We start from the raw sequence: 15,570 nt of genomic DNA on the forward strand, positions 1-15,570 counted from the left end.
CCCTTCATCACATTTCAAGGCCACTTTTGTACCCTGTGGGGCACATCTCACAATTTCAGTGGCTGGCACTCTTTCCACTGCCTAGTGACCAACAAAGGATAAAAATACTTGTACATTAACACACAAATTAGAATTTTTCTTTGTATAAATAAACAAAAGCACACTCTGTGTTATAGTAGCTGCATTTTCCAATGTCTTCCAGATGTGCTTTGAAAATGACTTTTGGATTGGCCTCCAAGACAGGGACCCTACGTGAACCTCTCAGAACAGTGCTCCCTTAACAAAACAGAGGCTCAGTTAAACAGCTGCTCAGCATGTGCAAGCACCTCCCCATTCTCACTCAGCTTCAATGGCACACAACTCTGGTCATCCTGACCCTACAAGGAACCCATGTGCAAATGCTGGGGGAATGGAGCTTCTTTCTGTGCCTTAGAAAGTAACAAAGTGGCTCTTGAGCAAATGAGTTTTGAGCAGAGCTAAGTGGTTCTCAATCTTTACCTCAATTTCCCCTCCCTACCCACCAAAGGTGCATGTTGGCCTCACAGAGTTAACTCAGAAGAAAACAGGGGCAGTGTTTTCTGCCAACACCCAAGGGCTTCTTTTTTAACAGGAAGCAACTCTGATTCCCTTTTCAGAGGGCCTCCAGATTGTCAGTTTTCTACGGATGGCCAATGCATTGAGTATCTGGTAAGAAAAGAATTTCCAGACAGAACCAATGTCCAGTCATACCCCAATCTTCAGATCATTGGACTAAATGTAGGTTTTTAAAAATTATATCTAAGAGCCCCAAAAGGGCACCCACCCACCCCACCCCACCCCCTACACACACCATGCAGTCACACAAGGACTTTCTAAAAAGTCTATGCAACTGATGATGAGCAGAGTACCTGGGGGCAGCCATATAGATCATTAACATACCCAGCTGCCCTGGCCCCCCCAACCAACACGCCCATGCTCCAGCAGATCCAGTATTTACATGAGCGTCAGGCACAGTAATACCAACTAATCTTTGAATTTCACTCCTAGGTTCTTTTTACTACTCGCACACAGCAGGCTCTCAGCCAGCACTGACTGTCAAGCATGGCAAACAAAAATCTTCTGCCCGTAACTTCTGTATTCTTTTTACAAACAGCTCAAATTTCCACTTCCCTGAGATGTCATCATGTTAACCACAGATCTCTCCTTAAGCCCCTAGCAAATCATGACAACTCATTTTTCTCCCCGGAGCAACTGATCCCACACGACACAGAGAATACCAGCCATTCTCTCAATCATGTTTCAAGGGGCCCCAGGTGTTCTCAATCTCCAATGAGGATTGTGTACCACAATCCAGGAGGTGGGACCAGACACCAGCAGAGTAAGGCATATGGCAAGTCCTAACTGTAGCGGCATAGAAATGGAAGCCACAAACCGCTTCATTCACAAGGACACAGATTACTGAAACAAAATACTGTGCACACTGGTGGGGATGCTAACAAACAAGAATTCAGTAGCAACCCAGAAACATTCTGAAGGCATACGAAACCAAGCCACTCTGGCAAAAAAGAATATGACAGAATTAGTCGGTTTCTCGAATTTCCAATTATATGACTTGATCATCAGATAATCAGACTCATCAGAAAGATTCCTTCAGTATCACACACAGGAATGTGATAGCTGCTGAGAAATTTATTAAAATCCTACACCTTCCTTCTGCCCCCTTTAGGGTGCATGACCAATTCTTTACCATTTCCAAACGAGACATTTTTAAACAGTCTATTTATTCAAATACTATAGAATAAAATAACACTTTCTCATTCAATTTCTGCTCAAGGATTAGTAATGTTTCTTGACTTTCAAGCTTATCCTACAAGACAAGGAAAACATAATTTTTTGGTTTTCCCAAAGCCTTGTCACCTAGATCACACAAGAAGATTCAAAATCAATTCAGGCACACTGTTGCTGACTATGAAAAGTAACACTGCTATGGCCCAAAGTTGCATGTGTCCCTTCCTAACCTCAAAGGGATAGGGATTCAACAGAAACAAAAGTCTGAATTACCAGGATGTGACTTTATCAGCCCAGGAAGAGTTTGAGACTCAAATCTAATGCTCAATTTCCCACACTCACTTAGTTCTGAACTATGAATGTCTGAATAGCAGAGGTCTCTGTCTGCAAAGTGCAAAGTGCTCCATCTTTCTGCATCTGATTGAATGATTGAAGTTTGCTATGTCTGCTTGGATTTGCAGAGGGGGATGGATGGGAAACAGTCAGATGATGAGAGGGGGGTGCCCAGCTGCCCCTTGTGTCTGAAACAAGCCCTGACTGGCTACTAAATTCGGCCACATCCCTCTTGCCTTCACAGGACGACAGCCAGGAGGCCTCCCCACCCCCACCCCCAATGGATTATTGCTGTGTGGTGTCACATGAACTCATTTGTGTCATTGCTCCGTGGCCTCCACACACTGGAGTCTGCCCAATAATCTACACAAGCCATCTGCAAGGGAGTGGGAAAGGTTTCATGTGCAAGAAAGAACAAAGGGAAAGAGGTGAAGGAGGGGAGGACTGACCTGGATTGCCTGGCGGCCCTGCTGGGCGTCAGCCAGCAGCTGGATGGTGAGGGCCCGTGAGTCCTGCAGCGCCTCCTGGAGGTAGATGAAGCTGTGGCCCCCATGCCTGCCCACTGTACACTCACGACAGATGGGCACTGAGCAAGTGTCACAGTACAGGTGCAGCACCTGGGGACCATAGGAGACAGACATTAATGAAAGACGGGGGTGGGGTGGGTGGGGGAACCACTCTGGAACTGACCCCAAAACACTCCCTTCCCAAAGGGCAAGTAACCTTCATGGGAGAGGGGGCATGCAGTCAACTGTGAGCACAAGTTGCTCTCCTTTCCAAGCCCTTCTACCCCAAATCAAGGAAAAACCAACCAACTCCCTCATTCCACTCCAGTTTCATTGCAACCTGTAACTGAGACACTTCAAAGGCAAAGATGAAATGAAACAATCCTCCTGGCATAAGATTTCCTTGTATCTTAGTTTAATTACCTAGAAAAGTCCTAAGATTATGTTTCCATGGTCTGAGATTGGTAGTCCAAGGGAAAGAATATACCAGCAATGTTTCTCTTGCTAGCCCAGCCCCTGGGCATGCAAAAGCAAAGTTAAGAGCCAGTATTAATCACATGTCAGTTACTTAACTTACACCACGGCTTACTGCCATGCTTCCTGTCAAGAAGAGTAGCGCCAAGTGCAAGACATGCTTCTCCCGGGCACCCAAGCAAGCTATGGGCTTAAGCTTCTGGAACCAAGGTAAAAAGCTGGTGTAAGGTCAGCCAGCTTCTTGTCTTTCCTCTTCCTGCCAAGTTGTTCCAAGGAGCTGACCCTGGGAGGCAGCCTTGCTGACAGAACGGCTTTCTGTGATGTTCTGCACTTCACTAGGGCCCACAGGCTGGGAAGGAGGGAGAGAAGGGCTGGCACCACCTCTACCTGCTGATAAACGATGAGCTCTCAAGTACGAAACAACTTGGCACAAAAACTGGGCCAGTCTGCTTGTGTCCCTCCACAGAGCAGGGCACTTAGCACCACTCTCTGTAAACGTCTGCTGGATTGCTTTCAGAAGCAGGGCTTAAATTTGCCTCTGGTGCACCTGGTGTGGCGGAAAAGCCAGCCAGTCAGTAACAGGCAGGAAAGTGGGGGTGGGGGGGACCCTTTCACATACACAACATGCTTAATCCCCAGATGAAGACAAGCATGGTGCTCAACGCCACACAGTAGCAATGGCAGAGCAGGGAGGCCAATGTGGGCCTCCGCAAGAGCAGGCTCTCACATACACCTGGAACTGGCTGCCTTACTGTCTTCCCAATGGGTTTCAGCCCCGGGCAAGTTCGCTATGGATTCACTGTGACCAAAGAAATTGATAGTAAAACGTTCTTTGGGGTGAAAGGGTTTATTACCCAGCTTGTTCTCCGACAGTAGGTCAAGCACTAGCATCTCTGCCTCCACCAGAGCACTGGGCCGAGCTCTCCATATAGCACAATAATAGCTTATTGCCTAAAGGTGTGGAAGCGGCAGCCCAGCAACAGGCCAGGTCCATCATCAGGTGGTTTAAGTTCAGTGAGGATCCTGGCCATAGGAATCCCAACTGCCCCACACTCCACCCCTCCAGGATTCTCGCCTTACAATCTACACGCTTTCAATCTTCCACAATGGTCCCTGTGTGAGAAAGCTGGAGCACTGTAACCAGATTCCACAACAGCAACAGAGGATAACAACAACTTAGAGATAATAAAAATTAAGATACAGCAAGATTTTGATACAAAAATTATAATAATCCTCAAACCAGAGGAGGTTCCTCTTAACAAAAATTATAATCCTCAAGCCAGAGGAAGTTCCCAATCCACACAGATTTTAGGGGCGATAGGACACATGTTTTAATGTCACCAACATAGGTAAATCTTGTCCATCAGGTAGGATGCATGCAAGAGAGTGGTCCTGTGATAGGGCTGTAGCAGGAAGGGGGTCCCTTCCAGGTCTGGTATAGCATACTTTTACTCCTTTCCCTGTGGGGGTTCCTGAAGGGTCTATATATAGACCCTACTGGAGGTGCCTGTACTGGCCACATGATAAAACAAAACTCGCCGGTAAGATGCTCTTACTTTCTGGCTGTTCAGGATATACTACTGTAACCTTTCGCGGCCACTCTGCTGTTATTCCAGGAATACACAGGAGGCCAGCTTCCAGGCCTTGTCCCCAAGGTGCTAGGAGAGCCAGCCATCATTGGTCCATGTGTCAAAAGGTCCAAGACCACGTCCACTCAATGGAGTCTCTCCGGGGCACAGTGCAGTTGGTGCTGGCAGCAAGATGTTATTCTGGTGGCCAAACCTCAGCTTCAGTGATTCTTCCTTGGTTTGTACTTGCAGTTGTATAGGGGAGGCAGCCATATGTGTTAACATGTCTACAGGGTTCAGAGCTCCCTTACAGGGTCTCTCATTCAAATGCCGTAGAACGGTCCATAAGCAGACTGACCATCCCTGCAGACTATCTATCATGCCTGCTACAGTAGGATTGTATGGCAATGGAACTTCCATTTGATTCCCAGCTGTTGTACCCATTCTTGCAGTTTACGTCGAGTAAAATGGGTGCCCTGATCACTCTCAATCACCTGTGGTCGGCCATGGGCAGCAAAGAGACGCTCTAAGCCTCTTTTGATCGTCTGCTGGTCTGCACAACAGGTAGGAAAAGCAACCAGAAGTCCAGTAGCTGTGTCCACACAAGTCATCGCGTACCGATATCCTTCTGACACAGACAGAGGTCCAAAATAGTCTATCTGCCACCTGACGAGGGGTATAGGCCCCTTAGCTATTGTCCCATGTTGCTGTGGAACTCGGTGTAAGTCCCTTTTGGAGCACATTGGACACACTCCTGCCGGGCTCTACTAACTTCTTCGAAGGTCAAAGGCAAGCCCCCACCGACATTGTCTTTTGCCCTGCATGCAACAAACGCTGATGTAGCCATTGGGCTATATCAGACGCAGGCTTTCCTTCTAACCAATGTATCTGGGCCAATTTATCTGCCTCATCATTTCCCAGGGATGCCAGTGGCAAATGACCTGTCACATGGTATACTGTAATTATTTCAGTCTGACCACAGGCCTGTAAGTCTTGCCATAATTCTTGCCCCCAAAGGGGTTGGTGACCAACCAGCCAGTCGGCATGGTACCAGGTTGATAGCCACAGGGTCAAGCCACGATAGACAGCCTAGCTGTCAGTGCAGACAACTATAGGGGAGGGCTCCTTGCTGATCACAAGCCACACAGCCAGCCACTCTGCCAAGTGGCTGCTCTTCCCCTCACCATCTTCCATCCATATTGTCTGTCTTAGGATGGAAAGCTATGGCCCTCCATTTTGGGGCCTGCCCAAGGCTGGAGCCATCTGTGTACCATGCATCTTTGGGTATAGGGGCTCTTCCCCCCCGACAGGGACTCTCTGCTACTAATGGTTCATAAAGCAAGTTCTTCCTGCTTTTCACTAGTATATGTCACCGGCCCCAACAAGCATCGGAGCTATTCACTCAAGGGGCTACTAGAGAGGGCACTACATTGCTGTAGGTAAGCACCCCACTTGGCTAGTGTGGGTATTTGTGCCAAACCACTCCTTGGTTTTTGGGTTCAGTCTCGTACCCACCCCAAGACGGGATAGGTAGTTATTACACCTTTATTGGGGCCATTCCAGCGATGGGTTCTGTAGCAAGGCGTGGTACATGGCAGCCAGTTGTTTTTCTATCAGTGTATTGTACCTCTGCTCCTTTCCAGAGTTGTGACCAGAATCCAACAGGTTGGCGAGTTCGTTCAAGCCGCTGTGAGAGACACCAGCCATAACTGTCTTCAGCCACATGAACGTCCAGCTCACAGGGCCTTGATGGGTCTATCACACTCCAAGCCTGCACGGCCTTGACTGCCCCTTTTGCAGTAGTAAAGGCAGATGCACAAGTCTCATCCCAGTCCCACCTGACACCCTTTCGTACCAACCAGTATAAAGGCTTCAGAATTTGTGCTAAGTGCAGTATAAACACTCTCCAGTAGCCTAGAAGAACCAGAAACTCCTGTAGCAATGCTACAGGTTGTAGGGGGTAGGGAAGGCCTGGACCTTGTCTATAACTGTTTCTGGTATCACTTTGGTCTTACCCGACCAAATGACCCCCAAGAATTTAACAGACAAACCAGGTCCCTGAACCTTGGTGCTGTTCACAGCCCATCCTTTCTTCTGTAAATGTTGCAGCAGTCTAGGTGCTGCACCTTGTAGATCTGAAAGAGAACCGGACGTGAGCATGACATCATCAATAAAATGGTACAGTCGCACCGTTGGCAGTTTCTCCCATGTAGCCAAGTCCTGGGCTACAAGTCCATGGCCGTCCTTCCCATGTGAAGGCACACTGTTCCTGATTTTCCTGCTCAATGTCAATGGAAAAGGCGGCACTAGCAAGATCTACCACATAATGGTATGTTCCTAGTTCATGGCTGAGGGTATCCATCAAGCCTACAATAGTGGGGACAGCAGCATGCATAGGGTATATGACTTTATTCAGTTCTCTGTAATCCACAGTCATATGCCAGGAGCCATCTGGCTTTTTTACAGGCCCCACTGGGGAATTGGAAGGATTATAGGTGGGCTTTATAACACCCACCTTTTCCAGCTCCTGAAGAGTTTCTCCAAAATCTTTATGCCCTCCAGGCAGTTTGTATTGTTTGGTATTAGTCACCCACTGAGGCACAGGCAAAGCTATGGACGGGTGCCTACCATGTCCCCTTGGAACTGCCTTCACCACACGTACTCTCAAGTCTGAACTCACCTGCAGTGGTCTGCAACCATAGACCCTGCAGAATATTAATCCCCAAAATATACTCAGGAATAGGAGATATATACACAGTATACTCTTTTGGGGGTAGACGCCCTATTCCCAAGGGGAATTGGGCTTTTTTTACTGATAGCATTCCCCCAGTATCCATCTATGATAGTGGAGGTCCCAGGGAACCGCTCAGGGTTACCATGAATCAGTGAACATTCAGCCCTTGTGTCCACCAGAGCCAGGACACGTTGTATGTTCACTGGGGACCAATGGATAGCTATTTCAACATGTGGCCTCCGGTCCCCCCTGGTCCCTCAGGGCAGATACCTTGCCCTTTCCCTCAGTCAAACCATGTTCCCCAATCACCTTCCTGTGTGGGCTCAAGTGAGGTTGGCTCATTCTCCAGCAGGAAGTCTTGCAAACACACAGGCTGGATTGTGGCTCTGTCTCTGACCTCTGCCTCTTCGGTCTTAATGGCTGAAACTGCTGCTCTGGTTTCAGCTGTTGCATTAGCTCCAGTAAGATCCTATTTGACTTCCCATCTAATTTCCTTCCATCTGCTCCTGCCCGTATAAATCAACCCACATCTGGGTCCTCGTAACCTTCATAGGACCCTGTAAATTCTTCCTGTGATTAACAGGTCTTCTTTCTTTCCAGATTCTCATTGCTTCTGCCTCTCGTAAGTCTGCTACTGTATGTGTCACCTCGCTTATGGGATGCCCTAAGTGAGGGGAAAGAATGGCCACTAGAGACCCAAAGAGGGATGTGGGAGCCATTTGAAGTACAATATTTCTCATCCCAGTAGTGAAAATCTCTTCATCTGGGTTATAATTCTCTGGACTATAGATGGCATTTCTTATGCCTTGCTCTCCTAGCACCTGTTGGAGCTCAGCATATGTCTGCCATCTAACAGGAGAGGATGGTAGTTCACCCGGATTGGGCCACACGGCACGAAGTGCAGCCATAAGCCAATAGAGGAGGGAGTGACTCCCTGGGATCTGATGTGCGTTTTGTAATCGCTGCCTCAAGGCGGGCTGCACTGTCAGGGAAGACAGCTTTCCCATCTCTGATCCTGACAGAACAATTTCATCCACCCCTAAGTCCCACAGATGCAGGAGCCAAGCTGATACTGACTCGGAGGATGCCTGCCTAAACCAGGAGCCCAAATCCACTAGCTCAGCCTGAGTATAGAGGCAGACCAGAGTGCTCCACGACCTGGGAAGGGGGCTGCTCCTCTCCTTGGGGAACTTTGAGCTGCTGGGTCTTTATTTTCTTTACAACCACTGGGCATGCTTTCAATACAGGAGGTGCCAGTGCCGCCGGCACCACCCCTTCATCCTTCTCCAGCTCCTCCATTTCTGGAGGTGATGGCACCTTTCTCTCCCCTCCTGCCCAGTGCCTCCTCAGCTACAGCCTTTACCTTTTCTACTGTGCCTTGCAGCAATGCTAGCTCAGTCTTCAGAAGGTCTCTTACTGTCACCTCTTCAATGCTTCGCAGCTGGCGTTCTCATGCCGCCTCCACCTGTGCTTCCCTCAGGAGTTTGTCTTTTTCCTTGATGGCCTCTTCCTCCTTCAGAACACCTGGCAGCACTGCGGTCTTGTCTCCAATGGCACCTTGCTGCCAGTGTTCTTGGGCCACCTCCTCCTGCATCAGTACTATTTCCCTCCTCAGGGCATCCACAGAAGTCTGCAGCTTGCATTCTCGGGCCGCCTCTTACATCAACACCATTTCCCTCCTCAGGGAATCTACTGAAGTTTGCAGCTCGCGTTCTGGTGCCACCATTTCTTGGGTCTCCTCTGTAGACTTTCTTAATACTGTGAGAAGCAGCCAACCCACAGTCCCCGCTGCCTCCCAGGCACTCTGCTTCTCAAAGATCTACTTACTATGCCAATGGCCACCCTCACTGCCTCAGGTGTCACCTCCACTTGCCTCCAGTCCTGGGGTGGGGTCCAGTCCTCTAGGAGGCAAGCCGCCTCGAACCACATACCCATTGGGGGACGATCCACTGTTTCTCCATTCACAGGGGCAGCCCGCTGAAGCACCCCTCCCATAAGGGCAGCCTGTCTTTTTCCTTGGTCAGCAGTGAACCCTCCTGACTTTCGCCAATTGTCTTGCCAATGGGTTTCAGCCCCAGGCAAGTTCACTGTGGATTCAGTGTGACCAAAGGAATTGACAGCAAAACGTTCTTTGGGGTGAAAGGGTTTATTACCCGGCTTGTTCTCTGGGCAGCAGGTGGCGCTCTCCGGGCGGTAGGTGGAGCACTAGCGTCTCTGCCTCTGCCCAGAGCACTGGGCCGAGCTCTCTATATAGCTCAATAACAGTTTATTGCCTAAAGGTATGGAAGCGACAGCCCAGCAACAGGCCAGTTACATCATCAGGTGGTTTAAGTTCAGTGAGGATCCTGGCTATAGGAACCCCAACTGCCCCACACTTACCCAGAGCACTAAGCAGCTTGCCAGGCACAGTGGCAGTTGAGGATGTGAGGCTTGAGGCAAGGGGCTCCTGGGTGGAGCACACACACCTGGAGCTTGCAGATGAGAGGCAGGGTAGATAGTGTTGTGGGAGACAACAGGGAACGCTGGTGATGGCGCCACAGACTACAAAGCGTCTATTAGAAGGGCTCACACAGAAAGGGCCCCAGACCGACAGTGAGTATGTGGCTTCTCTCCTTTCCCAGGTTAGTTTATTAACCAACCCAAAACCTGGCGTGGAGCAGGCCACCAGGAAATTATCTTCCCAAATGGCTCAGTCAAGTAAACAGGCTGCTCCACTCAGGGTTAAGAGTTACCGGGTAGTGTGCGATCCAGCATTGGTTAGGCTGCTTCTCCAAGCAATTCTGGATTCAGAAATAGGGAACAGGGAAAGATTTTAGGATATCATATTCCTAAGTTTTAAAAATTGGTTCTGATAACAGCAAGTTTTATTATGGACCCTGTTTTACAGGAGGGAAAGGTGATCAGGTTTGTAACTTTACTACCAATTTTGTCCAGAGGGCAGGAGTTTCCCACTAACCAACATGGACTGAAATCAGGTGATAACGATATGCCTTCCTTAAGACCAATCACTTTTTAAACCTGGTTCACCATTTGGAGATGATCCAATCCTTCTCACCTGGTAAATCTAAGATTCTCCGGCTAACCTTCAATGTTAACCAAAAGATGCTAAGCTGGATATAGAGAAAATTCCCCAGACAGGATCTTTTTACAACATGGTGCTAAAGCAATTCTCCCACCAGCTTCAACATCCTGGCTGCATTCCTCCCCTTTGCTCTCTCCGTTTGTCATGGGAATAAAGGGGTCACTCCTATGCTACTAGGGAGTGTGAAAGCCTTCTGTCTGAAGGCCCCTTTTAAATCAGAGGGAAGCATGTCACTGAACCTTCTGTCCTCTCTGCTCTTGTCTCTTCACCTTGTCTCAGGACCACCTGGCATCCCCCACCCTGCCTTGTGCAGTCTGTGGGCTCCTGCAAATGTCACAAGGCAGTGAGCAGACAAGCACCCCAGGCTGTCAGCCTGGGCCTGGCACCAACCTGGGCGTGAGACCAGCTATCCACTCACCTGAGCTGCAGTCTCCCGTATGAAACACATGGGGACTGACTAGGTATACCTCAGGAGATCCCTTCCACCCAGGAACCTATCTCTGGGGCCTTGACATAAGAAAGCAAAAGGCTGTGAAATAATTCTGGGCTGAGCCAGGAAGTCAGGCTCCAAGGTGACAACAGTGTGACAACAAGGAATTAAGATGATCTTTCTGGGCTTTAGGTTTTTCAAACCCAGAGCCTGGATTATGATGTGCATAAGAAACAGCCTACAAATGGTAAGTTTTAAAGGATATTCTACAGGTGACGTAGCCAGAAATCTTTGGTCAGAAAATGAGTGGTAGCAGGGTGTCCAAAGCCCTTGGGCACCTTGCATGGCCTACCCCAAAACCCCTCCAATGCCTCTAAAATGGGCAAAAGGGGTCCCTGGATGCCATCCCACCTGCCATTTCCCATGGGGTTGATGGAGCTATGTGTGCCTACCATGCCCTGTGATTAGGAAGTAATAGTGCTTCTGCACTCCCCAGCTGACTGTACTGGACCGTGGGGATGTGTGGGGGCAGATAGCTGGTGGTAGAAAGCTACCAGTGACTAAGAGCATAACCTCAAGGGTGCCTGTAATCAACAAACCATTGACTTTAAAAGAACATTGTCCAAACACTGAGAAAATGTGGCCAATTTTTTATAAACTTTTTAGCAGAAAGAGTAAAACTTTGGAAAGATTTCACACTCTGTTTAGAAGTTCCACGTGTCATTTTGCCTGCAATTTTTAAGCTAAAAAACCCACAACTTCAGAGTTTGTGGAACACAGTCAAGTGGAGAGGATGTGCAAGGGTGTGGTTATTTCTGAGCCAGATGGAAGATTATCTTAAAAGATAAAACTGGAACCCACATCTTCCAAAGGGCTGGCTGTGTGAAGGATCCACAGCCAGAATTGTGGCAGGGGCCATGAACTGTGGCTACAGGAAAAGGGGGAAAGGGGCGGTCCTCTGGCAGCAGGAATTCCAGGGCTCAGAGCTGCCCAGTCTAGGGCTTGGATCGCAGATGCATGGCCCCGCCCCTGCCCCGCGTGGCGACAATCTGGCTGCCCCAGCTGAATGGAGCGGGCTCAACCTCTGACCTTACAAGTGACCACCCTCTTCCCTGCCCCCAGCTTCCAGAACGCCCCACCCACTGCCTTCCTCTTCCATAATTTCTAAAATACCAGGCAGAGACAAAGACCTAGGAATGTGGGCCCAGCAGGAGAGGAAGGGGGGCGGGTTAAAGAAAAAATAAATAAAAATACCAAGTAGGCAAGTTTACCTTAGCCAGTGCTTAAATAAAGTGCTTTGTTGATGTATAAGATTGTGTGTGCGTGTGCACGCTTCTGAAATCTACTTCCACTACCTGGGATCCCACAAGGAATACGGATGCGCGCGCACGCGCACACACACGGTGCCTCCTGTTAGGCAACAGCATCTGAAAAAAGGAGCTTCCTTTTTAAAACACAACTACCCACACATCATCATCGACAAATAAACTGGAAGGATTAGGGCCTCTCGTGGTCAAAACGCTCCAAATGCAGTATGTTAACTGCTATACATTTAATTTGGGAACCAACATCCCTTAAAGTGACTAGGGACACTTGGCTTCTCACAAACTCAGGCCTGGACATGAGGAGGTCATCACCCACCTGTTTTAAGTTTCCCACCAGAGAAAGAAGAGGCTGGTGGGTGACAAACACGAGTCACCTGTGTGTGCCACTCTGCAGACTCTATTTAAAAACGGTAAACCAAGACAAGGAGTGAAGTCCAGCTATGCCACTAAGGCTATGAAGTAACATCAAAACCAAGTCTTACGTCATTTGGGAAAATACACTGGACGCTTGGGCTCCAAACCCTGGGAGCCCCTGCTGCATCTTTGGCCACGTGTTACTGCAGAGCTGTGGTCCGAGGGGCCCAAGAAGAGGAGGAAAAGAAAGAAATCCAAACCAAACCCTCGTTTTATGCACACTCACCACCAGCTCAAGACAGCAGAGCCCAGAGCGGAGGACGAGGGTGGGGGGCCTGAGACTTCTTAAACCTTTTTCCATTTAGATAGTGAGCTTTCTTTATTAACTGAAGTGCAGCTGACATTCAATGTTCTATCAGTTTCAAGTGTACAAATACAGTGACCCAACATTTATAACATACATGCACTTTTATAATGCCCGAGACAAACAATTGCAAATGGTCTTTAATCGCCCCTAATCTCTCAATTGTTTCTACTTTTTACATAGCCATTGAAAACCTATGCTATATTCTACACATTTGCGAATTTTTTAAGAGACAAATAGAGGACTAGATTATACTAGACTTTTTTCACCTAACTGTATTAACCTGGAGCACATCTGGGTCAAAACTACCTATTTTATGAATGGCTGCACGGTAGGTCGCCTGTGGATGCACCACCACTTATTTAATTAGTACCTGCTGATAGAATTTTATAGCTGTTTCCGGGTTTTTGAAAAAAATCACAAGCATCGCTACAGGGAATTTCCTTTTTATACAACCCCCAAATTTTCAATTAAGTAATATACTCCACTGCTATGTCACTTGATGTATCAGGGGTGGGGGAAATCTACTTGCAAGTATGGACAGTAAGGATTCTTGAATTCAGTAATAACTTTAAAAGTCAGGTCAACCTCTATCCACGCGAAGATAAAAGGTTGTCAAGCACCAGTTTGCTTCCAACAAGAACCCCCCCAAAAGCCAGCAGGGGACACTGGTGAAGTATCAATGTTGGGACTGGTCAAAGTGAAGGCTCCAGTGGACACTGAGACTGAACAGCAGCCCAGAGAAGAGGAGCAAGAAAGCAAGATTAGTGTGTAAAACCTCAGTAGTGGCTGCTAAGGAGGCTGTCCAGACACAAGGCAGAGGGGTGGGGGTAACCCGGGCAGGACGGGGCTGCAAGTGGACAGTGTCCTGGTCTCAATGTAAATGCAGACAGACGCCAAGATTAAAAACAACCGTAAGACCCAGACGGTACCATTCAAATTCTCAGGGAAACAAACCCTGGGTTCCCACACAAACCCACAATCCCTTTTCTACAATTCCAAAATCCATCAGGCTCTGGAAACCAAACGATTGACAGCAAAACCTAAACTGGCATGAAAATGTCTTATATGATACTATACCATTTAGTGTGTGAGTTCATATATTTCACTAAGTGCTGATATTCATTATTTCATGGTGTTGTCACTTCATCCACATACATGCATATATTCTAAAACCAGAAAATTTAAATGTTGAGGCATACCCAATCCCAAGGGTTAGGGGGAAAGATTTGGACATAAACTACTTTCTGTCTGGCCAGCTAGCTGAGTAAGATTCACTCCTGAGCTAAACAAACAGCAGAAAAGCCAAATGGTGGTAGACTAGTGCCCAAGAACAGCCCAAACTAGGGGCAGAGCAGCCTACTACCCAGCTCTAGACCAGATTCTTATAGGCTGCGTGGACAAAGGCAAATTTGAAAAGGAAAGGTTGAAAGTAGAGGGGATATTGTTAACTCTAACCTCAGACTCGATCGGTTACTTGCAGAAGCAAGCACAGAATGATCGTGAGGCTATGTGTCATTCTCCTGAGGCTCCTGTACCCATCCCCAAAGCCACATCATGAACCCTTCCCTGTTTTTTAGGAGAAAATTCTCAACCCTCCCAATGAACACTGCTCCCCCCTTCCCAAAACCAGCCAACCACCACCTAACAAGTCCCAGGTCCTCCAGGGCCAGCCAAAAGGGCTTCCTTGAAACCAGCGAACTCCTCTTTCCTGCCATTACCTGCTCCCCTGCTTGTGAGACCAGATCTCAAACCAGGCACATGGGTCCCCCTTCATCAGACGCTGCCCTGAGCGGCATGTGGGGGCCCAGTCCCCACCCTACCTGAGCACACAGCTTTCCACAGCAACATAGGCAATTACAGAACCATTATCTTTTTGTAGTTAAGACCAAATGAAATGGCACAGATAATTAAATAGATGAGCGAATTCTGTTGCCATCACTGAAAGCTTGAATTTGGCTGAGCTTATGTACAGACTTGGTGAGAAAGAGAAATAACATAAATTTTGGCTCACAGAACTGTCAGAATTACTCAGAGGGCATGAAAATGAGTTCACCCTGGAGGAAAACCATTTCCCCTCTATCACTGCCTCTCAACGACAAAACCCCAGAGAAGCATTTGCACCAGCTTTGCCAGAGTCACAGACAAGATAGTTTCACGATGTTTCTTACCATAGCCCCTTCCTAACGCTGAGGGTACAGCAGTAAATCTGACTCCAGAAAGGACGCTACAACCCAGGTAGGTGATTTTCTGGGATCTGGCTCCTCCTCCAGAAGCTGGAGGTTGGTTTCACAGGCAAGAGAGACCCTCTAAGTGAGTTCTGAGGCCAGACGTCAAAGGTGAGGTGGGGAGGCGGGATGGGGATCTGGGGCAGGAAAAACAGCAGGCAGAGACAGCACTGCCCACACTGAGTTGTAGTTAGCATTTCTCAGAGACAAAACATTTAAAAAAGTGAAACTATGTCACAAAATACTAAGTGTGGGACAATATAGGTGGCAACTCTGGAGGTGAGCTCAAGGGGTAAAACAGCTGGGCCACAGCTCACCCCATCCCATGACCTGGAGGGTCCCCTATACTAGCCCCACCCTCTGTAAGAGATGGACAGCCAGGCTCCACCCCTGGCAGCAATGCAG

General features: G+C 48.3%; 1 protein-coding gene across 1 annotated transcript in view; it reads right to left on the minus strand.

Annotated features, from left to right (window-relative positions):
* The window catches only part of TRIM71 (tripartite motif containing 71), a 73,508-nt gene that overhangs the window by 23,991 nt on the left and 33,947 nt on the right, over positions 1-15,570 (minus strand). Inside the window, exon 2 of the mRNA XM_036892108.2 lies at positions 2,550-2,717. Coding sequence (XP_036748003.1) covers positions 2,550-2,717 — 168 coding nt within the window. The remainder of the gene's footprint in view (positions 1-2,549; positions 2,718-15,570) is intronic.

Source organism: Manis pentadactyla, chromosome 14 (assembly GCF_030020395.1).
Source record: "Manis pentadactyla isolate mManPen7 chromosome 14, mManPen7.hap1, whole genome shotgun sequence".
Classification (NCBI taxonomy): domain Eukaryota; kingdom Metazoa; phylum Chordata; class Mammalia; order Pholidota; family Manidae; genus Manis; species Manis pentadactyla.